This window comes from Notothenia rossii (genome assembly GCF_949606895.1).
Source record: "Notothenia rossii genome assembly, chromosome: 3".
NCBI lineage: Eukaryota > Metazoa > Chordata > Actinopteri > Perciformes > Nototheniidae > Notothenia > Notothenia rossii.
This window is the reverse complement of record NC_136901.1, coordinates 44,764,278-44,782,564: the sequence shown is the minus strand read 5'-3', so window position 1 is coordinate 44,782,564 and position 18,287 is coordinate 44,764,278. Positions and strand designations below refer to the sequence as shown.

At 42.5% G+C, this 18,287-nt stretch overlaps 1 protein-coding gene across 1 annotated transcript; it reads left to right on the top strand.

The window, feature by feature from the left end:
• The first annotated feature begins 490 nt into the window (after nucleotides 1-490).
• LOC307032336 (F-box only protein 41-like) lies at nucleotides 491-18,188 on the top strand. Its single transcript, XM_079670225.1, has 17 exons — nucleotides 491-688; nucleotides 3,302-3,483; nucleotides 4,435-4,866; nucleotides 5,304-5,383; nucleotides 5,916-5,988; nucleotides 6,100-6,312; nucleotides 6,411-6,475; nucleotides 6,824-6,931; nucleotides 7,507-7,688; nucleotides 7,777-7,973; nucleotides 8,578-8,693; nucleotides 9,424-9,576; nucleotides 15,712-15,807; nucleotides 15,917-16,035; nucleotides 16,288-16,446; nucleotides 16,639-16,754; nucleotides 16,893-18,188. Exons 2-17 carry the CDS (start codon nucleotides 3,322-3,324, stop codon nucleotides 16,944-16,946), a joined length of 2,325 nt encoding a protein of 774 aa, XP_079526351.1. The 5' UTR covers nucleotides 491-688; nucleotides 3,302-3,321; the 3' UTR covers nucleotides 16,947-18,188.
• Nucleotides 18,189-18,287: the final 99 nt, after the last annotated feature.

Below are 18,287 nucleotides of genomic sequence, written 5' to 3'. Positions count from 1 at the left end.
GCTACACCAACATAATCCACTATGTGACAGAAATGATGATTTATAATCTTTTTAAGACTCAGGAAATAATCAGATGGGTTTTTTTCATATAAGTATATTTCATTTCAAATACATTTAATTTAAGACTATTTCTTTTTCTACTTCTGTTGAAATATTGCTATTTGTTTAAAGCAATTATTTGTTGCTTGAAAATGTTATTGTTTGTTCGTTTAAAAAACGATAATAATAAAATAAATTATACAAATATATATTTTTTTAAAACAATACAAAATAAAAATAGAAAAATAATAGTTATAAAGAAAATAACATTAATAATGATTCACTCTAAAATAATAATGATACAAATAAAAAATAAAATAAAAAACGTATTTTAAAAATGAATGTATTTGTAGCCCCTCCCTCTTTTGCTCCTCCATCATCTGCACATCAGGTCCTCGTGACGCGGTTTGACGTCACCAGCTACACGCAAACAAACACACACACACGCACACACACACTCACACAGATCGTCGCTGCAGAGTTCAGTGTTTTCGCAGCCGGACGGGAGGATGGTGTGCATGATTATGGGACGTCTCGTTCAAACGCTCGGAGTGTAAAAAGAGGAGCAGGAAACCATGGCAACTGGGAAGGGATTTTACCGTAGAGCTGATTGATCGACGCACGAGACAGATCTCCGTTTCCTGCACAGGTGAGAGTTCAGGTACACACACACACACACACACACACACACACACACACACACACACACACACACACACACACACACACACACACACACGCATGTAGACTGTACAAATAATAATAATAATCTGATTGATGTGTTACTGCTGCATGTTTTCAGGCATTAGGTAGGAACAATGTAAAGATTAATAACTAAAAATATACATAGCAACAGTATGCAGATATATGTACAGGACTGTCTCAGAAAATTAGAATATTGTGATAAATTCTTTATTTTCTGTAATGCAATTAAAAAAACAAAAATGTCATACATTCTGGATTCATTACAAATCAACTGAAATATTGCAAGCCTTTTATTATTTTAATATTGCTGATTATGGCATACAGCTTAAGAAAACTCAAATATCCTATCTCTAAATATTAGAATATCATGAAAAAGTATACTAGTAGGGTGTTCAACGAATCACTTGAATCGTCTAATTAACTCGAAACACCTGCAAGGGTTTCCTGAGCCTTGAAAAACACTCAGCTTGGTTCAGTAAACTAAATCACAAGTATGGGGAAGACTGCTGATCTGACTGCTGTCCAGAGGACCGTCATTGACACCCTCCATCAGGAGGGTAAGACACAAAAAGAAATTTCTCAAAGAGCAAGCTGTTCACAGAGTGCAGTTTCAAAGCACATCCACAAAAAGTCTGTTGGAAGGGGGAAATGTGGCAGGAAACGCTGCACAACCAAGAGAGATGACCGCAGCCTTAACAGCATTGTGAAGAAGAGTCGCTTCCAGAATTTGGGGGAGCTTCAAAGACAGTGGACTGAAGCTGGAGTCCAGGTATCAAAAGTCACTGTTCACAGACGTGTCCGGGAAATGGGCTACAATAGCCGTATTCCCATGGTCAAGCCACTTCTGAACTCAAGACAACGGAAGAGGCGTCTGACTTGGGCTAAGGAAAAGAAGCACTGGACAGTTGCACAGTGGTCCAAAGTCCTCTTTTCAGACGAAAGCAAGTTTTGTATTTCATTTGGAAGTCAAGGCGCCAGAGTCTGGAGAAAGGCTGGAGAGGAGCAAAATCCAAGTTGCTTGAAATCCAGTGTGAAGTTCCCACAGTCAGCGATGGTTTGGGGAGCCATGTCAGCTACTGGTGTTGGTCCACTGTGTTTCATCAAGCCCAGAGTAAATGCAGCTGTGTACCAAGAGATTTTAGAGCACTACATGCTTCCGTCTGCTGAAAAGCTCTATGGAGATGAGGAATTCATTTTCCAGCATGATCTGGCACCTGCCCACAGTGCCAAAACCACCAGTAACTGGTGTACTGACCATGGCATTACTGTCCTCGATTGGCCTGCAAATTCCCCTGACCTGAACCCCATAGAGAATATGTGGGGTATTGTGAAGAAGAAGCTGAAAGACACCAGACCCAACAATGCTAATGAGCTAAAGGCCGCTATTGAAGCATCCTGGGCATCCATAACACCTCAGCAATGCCACAGGCTGATTGCCTCCATGCCACGCCGCATTGATGCAGTAATCCGTGCAAAAGGATTCCCAACCAAGTACTGAGTGCATTAATGGACATTTTCAAATGTTTGATTGTGTTTTGCTGTTATAAATCTTTTTTTTTTACTTGGTCTGAGGAACTATTCTAATTTTTTGAGATAGGATTTTTGAGTTTTCTTAAGCTGTATGCCATAATCAGCAATATTAAAATAATAAAAGGCTTGCAATATTTCAGTTGATTTGTAATGAATCCAGAATGTATGACATTTTTGTTTTTTTAATTGCATTACAGAAAATAAAGAACTTTATTACAATATTCTAATTTTCTGAGACAGTCCTGTATATATCTATTTAATATAAAGTACAAATAAACTAGAAGAAAAATATGACACATTTGATACACAGAGTTATGAGGTTTATTTATTTGTGTAATTCATTTACATCCAACTGTTTTTGTTGATGTATTTAAACTAACAATATAACAAAACTGCCTCCAGAAAAGTGAGATGATTAAAAACAGGAAATAAACTGAAGAATAAATGACGCAAACGTAGAAAAATAAATTTCTTTCTTCCTGCGCATCCATCCGTGATAATTCCTCTGCATGGAGACACACACACGCACACACACACACACACACACACACACACACAAGCAAAGTCAGTAGGGTGGAAGACGCATGCTTCACTGAACGATTACACACACGGCCTACAAATGTCAAATCCAACAAGCGTGTGTGTGTGTGTGTGTGTGTGTGTGTGTGTGTGTGTGTGTGTGTGTGTGTGTGTGTGTGTGTGTGTGTGTGTGTGTGTGTGTGTGTGTGTGTGTGTGTGTGTGTGCTAACATGTATCAACATAACAAGTTCCTACATGAAATAATATCCTACAAACACACACATACACTTTTGCAGACAATGTTATAAATGTTTTTATTCTACAGTCTCATTAAATCTTTATCTGTGCAAAATCAATTATGCATCACTCACACACACACACACACACACACACACACACACACACACACACACACACACACACACACACACTCTGACCCAGTTTTTATTCTTGGGTGCTTTTATGATATTTTCATATCTTTCTGCCTCACTCTGGTTTTGTCTTGCAGGTGCAGCTTCCTGCTAAAGAATGTCTTCCTCTTCCTCTTCCTCTTCTTCTTGTCCCTCTTCCTCCTCGCTGCCCTACTTCTGCCCTCGCTGTGGAGACGGTTTTCGTTTCTCGTCCGTACCTGAGCTCCGTGTTCACCTGGTCAGCCGACACACCTACGAGACCCTGCTGGTGCTGTCACAGGTAACATCAAACATATTTTAAAGAGTCCTCTCCTGCTGATGTTCAGGTGTATATCAGTATGTAGTGTCTCTACTTTAAAGAGTCCTCTCCTGCTGATGTTCAGGTGTATATCAGTATGTAGTGTCTCTACTTTAAAGAGTCCTGTCCTGCTGATGTTCAGGTGTATATCAGTATGTAGTGTCTCTACTTTAAAGAGTCCTCTCCTGATGATGTTCAGGTGTATATCAGTATGTAGTGTCTCTACTTTAAAAAGTCCTCTCCTGCTGATGTCCAGGTGTATATCAGTATGTGGTGTCTCTACTTTAAAGAGTCCTCTCCTGCTGGTGTTCAGGTGTATATCAGTATGTAGTGTCTCTACTTTAAAGAGTCCTCTCCTGCTGATGTTCAGGTGTATATCAGTATGTAGTGTCTCTACTTTAAAGAGTCCTCTCCTGCTGATGTTCAGGTGTATATCAGTATGTAGTGTCTCTACTTTAAAGAGTCCTCTCCTGCTGATGTTCAGGTGTATATCAGTATGTAGTGTCTCTACTTTAAAGAGTCCTGTCCTGCTGATGTTCAGGTGTATATCAGTATGTAGTGTCTCGACTTTAAAGAGTCCTCTCCTGATGATGTTCAGGTGTATATCAGTATGTAGTGTCTCTACTTTAAAGAGTCCTCTCCTGCTGATGTCCAGGTGTATATCAGTATGTGGTGTCTCTACTTTAAAGAGTCCTCTCCTGCTGGTGTTCAGGTGTATATCAGTATGTAGTGTCTCTACTTTAAAGAGTCCTCTCCTGCTGATGTTCAGGTGTATATCAGTATGTAGTGTCTCTACTTTAAAGAGTCCTCTCCTGCTGATGTTCAGGTGTATATCAGTATGTAGTGTCTCTACTTTAAAGAGTCCTCTCCTGCTGATGTTCAGGTGTATATCAGTATGTAGTGTCTCTACTTTAAAGAGTCCTCTCCTCTCAGGGTCGTGTCCGGAGCTCCAGCGTTCTGCTCCCCCTCCCTGGTCCCGTTTTACCCCAGAAACAGAGCTCCTCCCTGGGCCTCTCCCTCCAGGTGGACCTGGCCTCCTTCGGGGACCCTCCAGAGGACCTCTCCAAAGCCCTGGCTCTCCCCCAGTCAGTGCAGCCTTTCCTGGATACGAAGATACGTGAAGTGGGGGTCCTGAACCTGGAGGTCATTGACATCGGGCTGGAAGAGCGTCTGGGACTCGGAGTGGATCTTAAAATCGGACGGATGTTTGCGGAGGTCGAAGAGAGGGTGAACCGACGAGTGTTTAGACTGAAGGCGGAGCTTCGGAAGAGGGAGGCGGAGCTAGAGAAAGAGAGGCGGAGCCGGGAGAGGCTGAAGAGCCAGAAAAAGGAAGTGGAGGAGCGGGCGTCGTACCTGTCCAGACAGGTGAGATCTGCTGGGGGATTACAGATTACTGGAGCTGAAATTAAAACGTGTTTTTTTTCATCAATATGCAGATTATTTGATCACTAAACTGTATAAATGTCAAAAAGGGCTAAACACTTTTTAGGTGATTAATCTCTAAAGGGTATCTGAAAAATATCAGAAAAGTAGAGGAAACATATTCATTTTAAATATCGGAAAAACATGTAAAAAATCCCAAAAAAATATATGAAATATCTGAAAAGTAGGTAAAACATACATTTAAAAAATGTTTCCAAAAAATATATGTAGAATAGATGGAAAATACACAAAATAATATATAAAAAAACCATGTTAAAAAAATAAGAAAAGTAGTCAAATATATGAGATATGTAAATTCCAAAATATTAAACTGTTATTAAAAAGTATGTTTTTTAAAGTGATTGATTTTGACTCTCCAGGTCTGTGCTGCGGTGGAGATGATGGAGCGCCTGAAGAAAGATCTGGAAGGAAAAGACAAAGAGCTGAACGAACGACAACAGTCAGTACCTGCCCACTTTCATCATTACATTTACACTTTGTAAAATAAAATAATAAAAAATAAAATACTTTGCGTTTCTTTATCTTTAACATGTTATATTTATTTTTAGCATTTAAACTTTGATCTAAAAATATTGAGCACCAAAAATAATCTATCTATCTAGCTTCTGTCTGTTTATAATAGGCTGAACAGAGAAACAGGACGTGATGCACAGACAGAGGACACGTCATGTTTAATCTGCATCACACACACACACACACACACATACACACAGTGATGCTAAATGTAAGGTGTGTGTGTGTGTGTGTGTGTGTGTGTGTGTGTGTGTGTGTGTGTGTGTGTGTGTGTGTGTGTGTGTGTGTGTGTGTGTGTGTGTGTGTGTGTGTGTGTGTGTGTGTGTGTGTGTGTGTGTGTGTGTGTGTGTGTGTGTGTGTGTGTGTGTGTGTGTGTGTGTGTGTGTGTGTGTGTGTGTGTGTGTGTGTGTGTGTGTGTGTGTGTGTGTGTGTGTGTGTGTGTGTGTGTGTTTTTCCAGGGAGATGGTGGACATTGAGTCTTTTCTGAGGGAAACTGCTGAGAAAGAGGCAGAGGCTAAATCCAGACTGCAGGTGATCTAAGGTCTTCTATAGAGAGCTGCAGGAATGAGTCCTGAACCCTGAAACGAGTCAGCATTGTGAGTCCTCCAACCCAGAATTTGAACCCCTTTCTGTTGTCTTCAGGTGTTCATCGAGACGCTGTTGGCTCGCGCTGACCGTGCAGAGAGACAGTTACTGCTGGCCAGCTCACACACACATCTGTACACACACACTGAACCTTACACACACCCCTACACACAGGGACACACACCTGCAGTCGGGTGGGGGGGGCGCAGTCTGGACGCCAGCACTGAGGACGTCCTGGCAGACAAGATAAAGGGCAGCATCGGAACCAGGGTGAGAAACACAGACATATTAATATACTGTATATTAGGGTATTCAAATATTTAATACATAAAGTATTTGTTGACACGTCCTCTCCCTGATTCCTGCAGAGGAGTTACAGCGTGTCGGGTTCCTGCAGACTCGGGGAGCAGCTGTACAGCCAGCATCCCTACAGGTACCTGAACGCATCACGAGCATCACGTTTGCACCACAAGATAAATTATATTGTTAATTTTTTAAGAATAATTTGAAAAATGTTCTCGTAATTTTGCACTTTTCCCCTAATAACTCAGAATATTATTCCTTTTTATTCCATTATATTTCTATGTAAATACTGCAATATTTTACTATATTTGTAAATATTTCTGATATTATTTAATGTTCTTTTTTATGACATCGAGTCAAATATCTTGTACGTGTAAACCCACCTGGCAATGAACCTGTTTCTGATTCTGATTCTGATAATGCAATAATAATAATACATTTAAATTATCTAGGTTTAATGTTCCTCTCCATGTTGCAGTGGTGTTTCTGGTCTGATGCGGACTTCCTCCCTGGGATCTGGAGGATGGGATGAAGAGGGGGGGCTCCAACAACATGTTCCACCCTGGACCAGAAGAGAGAGGCAGAGGTACGTACAAAAAGTGTACATTTTGCAGATTTAGACTAAAATATACCAATTTATAGTGGAAGTTAGCATGCTAAGCTAATTCCCGTAGAACAGTCTCATGCAAGATGCTAGCAAGGCTGCAGACAAACTTTTACTTATAATAGATTCAGAAATAATAAAATAATATAAGTTAAAATAAAATAAATATAATTGTTTATATAAATATAAGAAGTGAAGGTAAAGAGAGAGAGCGAGGTACGTAAAAAAAGTGTACATTTAGCAGATTTAGACTAAAATACGCCGACTTATAGTGGAAGTTAGCATGCTAAGCTAATTCCCGTAGTGCAGTCTTAAAGAGCTTCTAGTTTTGAAGGATTTATAGGTTAAGTATTTTGCAAGAAAATAAAAGGTGCAATGGTCTTTGAAGATAATTTATACAACATTAGCCATGGCGCCTATATTACCCACAATGCAGCAGTGGTTTGTGCTAGTAGCAGCTAATATACATCTTTGTTGTTCTTCTGCATGGGTACAACAATTATGTGTTTTAGATGCGTTAAATACATGCAAAAACGATCTTCCTCTTCTGTTTCCAGGGAGCAGGAGGGAGGCTGTCAGAGGACATGGAGCAAAAGAAACCTTCGCCAATACAGCACCGAAGAAGAAGAGGAAGAGGAGGATGAAGAAATAGAAGAACAAGAGGAGGAAGAGGAAGAATTCTGGTGCAGCGCTGAGATCAGGAGGCTCGTTTTCGCCCGGAAAAACACACCTGGCTCAGGTGAACTGTTTGATTTGTTGATGTTATTGCATCACTTCCTGTGGCCCCTTCAGAATAAAAGCCTATCCTCTTCCTCCTCTTTCTCCAGATGCCTCCCTTTCACCAGCCCGTCCTCACCTGGCGGACATCTTGCGTTTGAGGGCGGGTCTTTTCTGCGTGTTTCCATATTTGGACGTGCGCTCGCTGCTGCACGCTGCCGAGGTCTGCTCTGATTGGCTGTTCGTTGCTAGGCACCCGGCCGTATGGACACGCCTCCGGCTGGAAAACGCCAGGGTGTCCGCTGAGGTAGGGCGGCCATTTTTGTTGAAATATCGGTCAAATATTATAAATAATTAAAAAATATTATTGGTCTGAAACTATAGAGAACTGAATTCTTAGTTTTTAATTTAGAACTATTTTGGAATTATATTTAAACTCCAAATTCATTCTGATAAAGGTATTATATTTATAATTTATATTTATATATATTTATTTTATATATATTTATTATATATTGAAAGCTGTAATTTATTTGTACAGGTAGTTTTGGCATGTGTCACCTCACAGATGTTTTTATTTATTTAAAAAAAACCTCAGTTACTCCATAAAAGAGCTGGAAACAGTGTATTTGTCAGGGACTATTTTAAATCCACATTAACTGTGTGTGTGTGTGTGTGTGTGTGTGTGTGTGTGTGTGTGTGTGTGTGTGTGTGTGTGTGTGTGTGTGTGTGTGTGTGTGTGTGTGTGTGTGTGTGTGTGTGTGTGTGTGTGTGTGTGTGTGTGTGTGTGTGTGTGTGTGTGTGTGTGTGTGTGTGTGTGTGTGTGTGTGTGTGTGTGTGTGTGTGTGTGTGTGTGTGTGTGTGTGTGTGTGTGTGTGTGTGTGTGTGTGTGTGTGTGTGTGTGCGTGTAGTTCCTGACGACCCTGTCTCAGTGGTGCACTCAGACTCAGTCCGTGGTTCTGCACAACCTTAAGCCTCGGAGCAGACGAGCCGACGAGACGCGGGAGGATTACCACAAAAACACACGGTAAAAAACTACTTTTTAGAACAAAACATCATGCGTCAGACTCAGGAAAATCTTTTGAATCCTTCCCACTGACTCCCATTAACCTGTGTCTTTACATTTCACAATCACATTTTTAACCTTAAAAAAGGACTAAGTGTCCTCACAGTGCAGGAGTGCCCTCCACTTGTCCTCGCAAAGCATCCAATACAAGCGTACACACACTCGTCATAATTCCGCCAAATTGACTGCTCTCTGTTCTCATATTTTCTCAAAATTAATTTCATTGCTTCTTCTTTTTTCACTTATTTAGGCCTATGTATGTTTGTTGTATGGAATATCTTTCTGAAATGTCTTTGAATATTTAGAAGTGCTTATACATGTATTATTAGATTTTTTTTTAATTCAGCTACATTTTTCATGTTAGCACAAAAATAAGCTGAAAGGATATTATAATAATAATAATAATAATAATAATAACAACAATAGTGCATTTTATTCATAGAGCGCTTTCCTAGAAACTCAAAGACACTTTACAGAGCAAAAAATCATAAAATCATAATTGAAACAACACACTTAAAATATATAAAACACAACATGAACTACAGATTAAAAGCAGTTCTAAAGAGGTGAGTTTTGACTTGTGATTTGAACATGTTGAGATCGGGGTAGATGTGTTTGGGGAGTGACAAGGGAAGCAAAGTGCTCCCAAAGTGCATTGTGGGAGTTTACCTGCGTGTGTGTTCTGTGTTAGGGGCGTAGTGGAGCCCGGGGTGGAGGTCCTGCTCCGGTCGGCGGGGGGAAGTCTGCTTCACCTATCCGTCTCTCAGTGTCCTCACATCCTCACAGACAGAACGCTGTGGCTCGCCAGCTGCTACAGCAGGAACCTGAACACACTCACATACAGGTGAGTTCACCTGTCGCACTATTCATCTGTCGCACTGTTACCCTGTCACACTGTTTACCTGTCTGTTCGCCTGTCTGTTCACCTGTCTGTGCACCTGTCTGTTTACCTGTCTGTTTACCTGTCTGTGCACCTGTCTGTTTACCTGTCTGTTCGCCTGTCTGTTCACCAGTCTGTGCACCTGTCTGTGCACCTGTCTGTTTACCTGTCTGTTTACCTGTCTGTGCAACTGTCTGTGCACCTGTCTGTTCACCTGTCTGTTTACCCGTCTGTTTACCTGTCTGTTCACCTGTCTGTTCACCAGTCTGTTTACCTGTCTGTTTACCTGTCTGTTCACCTGTCTGTTCACCAGTCTGTTCACCTGTCTGTTCACCTGTCTGTTCACCTGTCTGTTCACCTGTCTGTTTACCTTTCTGTTTACCCGTCTGTTTACCTGTCTGTTCACCTGCCTGTTCACCAGTCTGTTTACCTGTCTGTTCACCTGTCTGTTTACCCGTCTGTTCGCCCGTCTGTTCGCCCATCTGTTCGCCCGTCTGTTCGCCCGTCTGTTTACCTGTCTGTTCGCCTGTCTGTTCACCTGTCTGTTTACCTGTCTGTTCACCTGTCTGTCTTATATATGTATATCAATCAAATATGTAATATTCCATTCCTCACATACTTATGTATATATAATATCCTGCTTTATATTTTGTTACGGAAAATGTGTAATTCAACATGTATATTTTTAATGCTATTTTATTTATATTGAGATGTTTTGGAATGTTTATTTCTAATCTATTAATTTGTATTGTACAATGCCGTCTTTTTATGCTGCTGCAACGCAACATTGGGATAATAAAGTTATCTCTTATCTTATCTTTATAGATAATTCGCCTCCTATCTATATTCAGAAGTAGTTTGAATTCAGAGTAATCAGGGTGTCCGCGGGGTCTTAAGAAGTATTAAAAGTTGATAAATCAATTTAGGGAAGAATTAAGGCTCTTAAAAAGTATTAAAAAGTATTAAACGGCAATTTCCAAGGTATTAAGAAGGTTCACAGCAACGACAACATGAAACACCCTTTAATTTACTGAAACGACATGTCGGGAAACCCCTCAAGGCGGCCCCATGCATAGCGCGCCGTAAAATGCTGCTTCTTATTTTAAGTTTCGTTGCCTTGCTCCGCTCTGTGTGGTGGGGGGGGGGACGACGACGATGACTAAACGACTACGGTAACGGGTCCCAAGGTGGGTAGACCGGCATACGCAACGCTCTGGGGGTCCAACGGCTCCGTGTGTAAGCCCTATATGATCATTTTCTGATAACGATGAAATAGCCCGCCTCCCTCTCCCCATGTCTCCTGCTGCTGCTGGGCTGTCAGAAGAGGGGGAGGAAAAGAGAGGCAGGCACCGTTTATTAAATATTATTATATTATTATACAGAGAACAGAGTCGTTATCAATTTGTTTTAAAGCTCAATAAATAACAAAGAAGACCTCTGACCGGCACTTTCCTAATTTTGTACGGAAGATTTAAACTTTAACGGACATGTTGACCATGGGCGAAGTTTGAACTTTAAGGTTGGGGGTGCCAAAAAATAACTACAAATGTAATGTATAGCTATAGGCTGCAACACAAGGATTCATACATGAAAATTGATCAGGATAGCCTACAGGCTACTGCAGGTGTGTTTTCATAACTAATATGCCCAATAGATGAAATTACTATGGCAGCGGAACTCGCCGCAAAATAAAACGGCTGCTGCGGCACATACTGCTGCTATAATTAGGCTATGACACAGAGGTCTGTAGGATCAATGTTCCCCAATGCTCACACACTTTTTAATGAACTGTATAGGCATACTAACTAATAACTGTAGGATATAAGCACAGCAGTTTTATCACATTTTGACCTAATTTCAGCAATGAAAACAAAGCCAACCAACAAAGTAATGACTTTTGTTCACCGTCATCTAGTGATTATGATCTCCATGCATTCAGCGTCTCTGCCCCACAACTGTCAGCAGCGGCCGCTAGCAGGACCGAAGCATGTGAGCACAACGCAAACGGGAGGATTTGGAGGATTTTGGTTTGAGCGTGGAGCGGTGTCTGCTGCTTACTGCAGCTGGCTATCCCCGGATGCAGATGCTGCGCAATTACGCATTTAAGCTCAACAAAACGAAATAATTTGAATGAATGGCTTACCTAGTGCAGCATCAGGCGCCTCTTTTTCCGGCTGGCATAGATGTCCACTATCTTCTCAACTGACAGTTTTGCAGTCAAATCTCCCTCAATGTGCAGCAGGGCCAGATCAGAAAATCTCTCCTGGATCATTGTAGTTCTCAGCCAGTTTCTGATCCTCCTCATTGCTGAGAAACTTCTCTCTGATGTCGCTGATCCAATGGGCAGTGTCAGTGCAAGCTGGAGTAATGGGAAGAAGTTTGGATAGCTCTCCTTGCTCACTTCGTTTTGCAGGTCCTTCAGGTTAATGGGAGATTGGACAGCACATTTTATCAGGTCCATTTCTGCTGTCACCAGCTGTGGATGGACGATCTTGAGGCTTGCATATTTTCTCAGAAGTGGTTCAATGCCTTTCTTCTCACACTTTATCACAGCATCACATGCCGCTGCAAGCTCCATGGCTTCACCTGAAAACCGTCTGTCCAACTCGGCCATCATATTGTCCAGCACAGGGAGATATAAATGACAGTAGATGGCGTGAGCCTCAAATTGTCCGTCTATTTCCTCATTCCTTTCATCTCGTTGGCGCTGCCCAAGTGTGGCCCCCACTACATACTGGTAAAGCGACAAAGGGGGTCTTGAACTTCTTTTTCGCTTTGCCATGGAGGGGGGGTCACTTTCTGCAGTGGCAACTGGCATGCCGACGTCCTCGCCAAACTGCTTGATCTGGCTCCATATGTCTTGCCAACCTTCCTCCTCTCCTCTGCGTTCCCTCAAGTGTGCTCTCAGACTGTTGATCGTGGAGGCAGCATCTGCAAGTGTTGTGGATTTGGACTGAAGTTTCTTGTGAACAACGTGCACAACCCGCAGTAGGTCCTCAAGGATAATGAGGCAGGCGATGAAGCCAGGTGTGGTCATGTGATTATACAACCCACTTGCTTCCACTGACCATTTCTCTCCTTCATCCACCATCTCCTTCAGACAGCGTGTGATAGGCACATAATGTGATTTAACCGCAAAGACGCATCGCCATTTGCTCGCCCAACGCGTGTCACTGGGTTGCCCAATTTCCTTTGCCTTCATCTCGAGTGTTTTCTGCATCGCCAGAAACCTGTGGTGGTTGCTTGGTTCTGAAAACACGGAGTACAGCTTATCAATAACATTTAACGTCATTTTGATGTCTCTGTTGACTGTGCATGATTCCACCAGGACCAGATTAAGTTTATGGGCCATGCAGTGTACGTAGATGGCAAAGGGGTAATCTTCCTTGATACGCTGCTGCACTCCAGTTAAATGCCCAGACATAACTGAGGCCCCATCATACGACTGTGCGACTATTGGGACGTCCTGCAGTCCACATGACTCCAACCCCTTCTTGATACCCTCAACAATCCCAGCAGCATCTCGGGAGGCAGAGCAGTCAATGAAGCAGATTAATCGCTCCTTAACCTGTAGCTTTTCTGCATATCTGATACACACAGACAGTTGTTCAGACTTTGATGATTTGGCCTCATCCGCGATAACCGTGAAAAAACCAGTCTCACGCACTGCATTTGCTATTTCCTCTCTGACTAGCTCTGCACACAAAGAGATGACCTCGTTTTGAAAATCTGGACTTGTACAATTAAAGTACTTCTCATCCTGCATTTTGCGGAAACTTGGGTCATACTTGCCGAGGAAGTCGCACAGACTCAAAAAGTTTCCCTTTGTTTCATCATCATCATCCGGCTTGCTTTTATCTGTTTCTGTATCGACTGTATTTGTGTGCTTTTTTTCATTTTTATTTTCTTGTATTTCCTTTTTTCTCCATTGTATTTCCCGATGTCCACGGAAAGGGAGGCCCAGTTGAGACAGCAGCTTAACGACATCCACGACCTTTGTCAAATACTCCCTGTTTTTATCCACTGTGTTCTGGTGACTGGTTGACAAGTGGACTCTGACAGATCCATGCTTTTCAGTTTCCTTGTAGCCCTCCCACAGTCTCATGCAGGCCTTGTGTTTTTCACAAGAGCTATGCTTTATCAGCCTCTGTTAGCTTACTCCAATATCGCCCGCCTTGTTTAGCTAGTGTGTCTTCCTCCTCTCCAATCTCCTTGGAAAAGTGGCGGCAACAAAAACAAAACACTGCGTCCCTTGAAACCGAGTACTCCAGCCACGGATGCTTGTTATAAAAGAATGCAGAAAAGCAACGATTTCTATCTCCAATTTTGTGTCTTGGGAAAACGGGAAGCACTGGCTGTTTGGGGCCCACACTTTTATCTCCTAGGTCACTGGGAAGTTGACCGCCATCAGAGGCTGTCTCACAGGGATTGCAAGCGGCGGGAGCTGCGGTGCCGACCGGCGCCAAGATGTGGTAGCTGGTCGACGGGCGAGGCGGGACTGGCGGGTCCGGAGCAGGTGCAGCTTGGGTGGCAGCAACGGTGGCGCTGGAACTTGAATCCGAAACTGGAGTTGTTTTGGTTGCGAAGAACCTGCGTATATCCATTTTTTTAGTCTTCTCCTGTCAGGTTTTGGCGGCTGGCAGACTCGACTTGTCTGAATTTGAGTGCTCAAAGTGCGCATGTGCGTGCAGCGTGTGAGGGCGCAGCAGCTGCACAGATCGTCTGTGTAGACTCATTTTTGAGTAATGTTCTGTCTCTGACAGCAGTACACACTGAGACAATATGTTTGTGGATTTAAATTTATTATGTTTATTGAGTTTGCATTTATTGATATAGCGTTCCAGAGTTATATTTATCTAGGCCACCTACTATCTGTACATCATAACTAAAAAAAATAAAAAAAAGACTCCGGCCACCAGGGGGTGCCGGGCACCCCGGGAACCCCCCCAAACTTCGCCTATGATGTTGACCGGCGGAACATTTTTTTTACGGAAACTGCCGCACGGTCCCCTCGTTCCTTGGAAGAGGCGGAGAGGTGGGTGTTTTTCATCTGCTGGTGGACTACCTGAGAGATACAGCAGGAGAACACGCCGTCCACCGCGGAGAATAAACAGAAGGGCAACCATGGCAACCATGCTCCGGGGTCTTCTTCGCTGCTTTTGGTGTATTTTGTGGCGGCAGCAGCGCCACTTACAGGCCTGACATATGTACTACATCGTTTCCAGCATTTCCAGCGGTCTAGTGTGAACGGACACGTTAATGAATCGAATGCGTGTGAACGGAAGCCTTTTTTGCGCTTGCGTATGCGTTTTACCGTATGCTTCCTTGTGGGGCCGGGGTCCAAGCCAAACTATATCCGGTCACAGAGATCTGCTATTTTAAAGTAAAGTCAACACATATAGACCCTAAATATAGTCTATATTAAGAACGAGAAAAGTCTTAACATATATATCCTTTTTTGTAAACATATGACAAATGTGTGAGGGTGATGACGTCAGAGCATCGTCCTATGTGCCAGAGTTTAGCCCCGGACAGCCCCAGCCCAATTTAACCCCTGGGTATTTGTGAGGGAGCTCCTATATGGCATTACCCCGCTGTAGCTCACCAAAGTTTAACATATTTCATAGTTCAAAGTTTTGTCAATTGTTTTGTTTATTGGTCAAATACTGGTTTCTAATGGTTTCTGAGGAGTTTTAATAGAATGAAAGAGCACAGAGTACAGAAGCAACAAAGCAGCATACTGCATTAAACCTGACCTTCACAGAGAGGTTGAAGTTCATGTGGAAAGGAGGCTTCAGTAGTCTGTCTGCACTCTGTTTAGTTTTGCTATCTTACAATCAACATAGTAAAGTGTGTAGCCAATGTAACCGGTTAGAACTCAAAGTTGCGATGAGGTCTTAAAATGTATGGAAAGGGTCTTAAAAAAGGTCTTAAAAGGTATTAAATTTGACTTCAGGATTCCTGCATATACCCTTGTAATATAAATTGTTTTTCTTTGTTCATTGGTAAGTGTATTATTCTTGGAAAATATGTCAATTATGGCCAACATTTTATAATAAATTATTCTAATTGTATAATTCTTTTTTTACCTGTGTGCAGGAGCTCTTCAGATCCTCTTGGTCACGAGGTTCTCTGGGCCCTGGGGGCAGGCTGCAGGAACATCAGCAGCCTGCAGGTGGCGCCAGCTCACCCCTGGTCAGCACACACACACACACACACACACACACACACACACACACACACACACACACACACACACACACACAGTGGCTAAGTACAATAAAACATCTTTGTTTTTCTTTAGCCAACAGCCCACTCGCTTCGGAAACCGCTGCCTGCAGACGATTGGTAGATGCTGGCCCCGCCTCCAATCCCTCAGTGTGGGCGGAGCCGGCTGTGGGACGCAGGGATTGGTCGCCTTAGGTAAGACAGCCCTATTGAGGCATTTTATGCATTTATGTTATTTTTTGTAGGTTAGGGTATTTCTTTACAGAGCAAATAATATTTGTGTGTGTGTGTGTGTGTGTGTGTGTGTGTGTGTGTGTGTGTGTGTGTGTGTGTGTGTGTGTGTGTGTGTGTGTGTGTGTGTGTGTGTGTGTGTGTGTGTGTGTGTGTGTGTGTGTGTGTGTGTGTGTGTGTGTGTGTGTGTGTGTGTGTGTGTGTGTGTGTGTGTAGTGCGTAGCTGTGCTCAGCTCCAGGTGTTGGAGTTGGAGCGTGTTTCCGACCTCGGCCTTCAGGCGGCGACGGCGCTGTGTGAGGCCGGACTGAAGAGTGTACACACACTGATCCTCACACACACTCCTGTCAGCGGCCAGGCCCTTCTGCACTTCCACAGTGAGACACACACACACACACACACACACACACACACACACACACACACACACACACACACACACTATTATCCCCATACAAAGGGGTTAAAAGAGCTGGAAATAGTGCATTCTTTGGGGGACTATTTTCAGCGGTTGATTAATCCACATGTATTGTTATTATTTGTGTGTTTGTGTGTGTGTGTGTGTGCAGGTGTGTGTGAGAACATCAGGTCAATGGGTGTGGAGGTCTCAGTGTCGGATTACTTCGAGGAGCCTGACTCTCAGGAAGCTCAGCATCTGTTCTGGGAAATATTGAACACACTGAAGGTGAGAGGGATTGAAAACATTATAATTATATAAATAATTAGCTAAATAAAAATAGAAATAAATAGGTAAATATATAAGTGGAAACATAAATGAAAATAAATTAAATGTGTTTTTTTATATATTTGTTTCTTTCTTCAGGTTCTCCAGAAACGTCCCGGTCTGTGTGACGTCCTGCAAGTTAAAACTGGATGATCACACACACACACACACACACACACACACGCACGCACGCACGCGCGCGCGCACACGCACAATTAAAACACATTTTTCTAAGTATTTTTTGCACTCTAGTAAAACAGCCCTTAGTCTTCTTTTAGCAATTTTATTTATTTTTAAACAAAACTCTTGCATTTGTACTCTATTTTTGACAAAACCTGAACCATAGTAAAGCCTTCATTCTATCCTAAGAAATACAATTAAGTCTTAAACTATTTTTCTTACCAACAAAGCCGAATCTCCCCGTCTTAATCAGCTTTATTCTCCTTTAAAATAACAACTTCCTCCTTTAATTAACCTCTTAGTATTAGATACCAGAGACCAATGCTGGCGATGAGTACTTCTGAAAGCCATAATCCCTGTTCTGAAGTCATAGAAACCCTTTATTCTCACCGGAAGATGTATTTGAACCTTTGTAGCTTTACACTAAATATATGCACAACAACACAGATATATTTGCACCAAAGACATTCAGATATGAAGGTTTTTCTGCATGTGAACGGTCTGCAGAGTCACAAACCCTCAAAGTACACCCTGTAGGGAGTAACACTCTAACACAGAGAAGACCTGTCTATGCTGCCCCAGAACGCCTTGTTGGACATTTCTCTAATCCTGGGTACAGTGACGTGCCCATACCCAAATGGACCAATCCGTGGAGCCGTTACGTTAAGTGTTTGTGTGTGAGGATTGGAAGCGACACACACACTCAATCCTCACTTCCTCTCTCACACACACACTCAATCTTTTCTCAGCTGCAGCTCCGCCGATTTCTCCTCCCTGAGACGGCGGGACGCGGCGAGGCTCTGAGTCGGTGTGTGGACTCACAGAACACACAAACTCCCAGCCCGGCTGCGGGTGTGTGTTTGTTCGGGCTGGGTTTCGCTGTGTCTAGCTGTCTCGCAGACGGCCACTGGGCTCACGGGGGGGGGGGACAGAGAGTGAATACACAAACTATACAGAGATGCTGTTTGAGAAACCAATGTGAGTTTGGAACATTGAACAATGTAAATCTATTTTAGTAGACCTCAACAATGGAATTATGATCAGTAGAAATGGCTATGACACGGGACCTTTAAAATCTTTATGTAATTTATAGCTGCTAAGTGTCGTTTAATAATAACTAAATAATAAATGTTTCTGTTCCCACCTTGAGATATTTGTGTTGTTATTGAGCCGTCTGATTGTTACTATGACAGACTATTATGGAGTCATGGGAGTGCCTTCGAAAAAATATATTTGGAAAATTAAAAACAATGGAATCAAGATAAATAAAAATAAAAAAAGGAAATAAAAACATTAAAAAAGAATACTAAATCA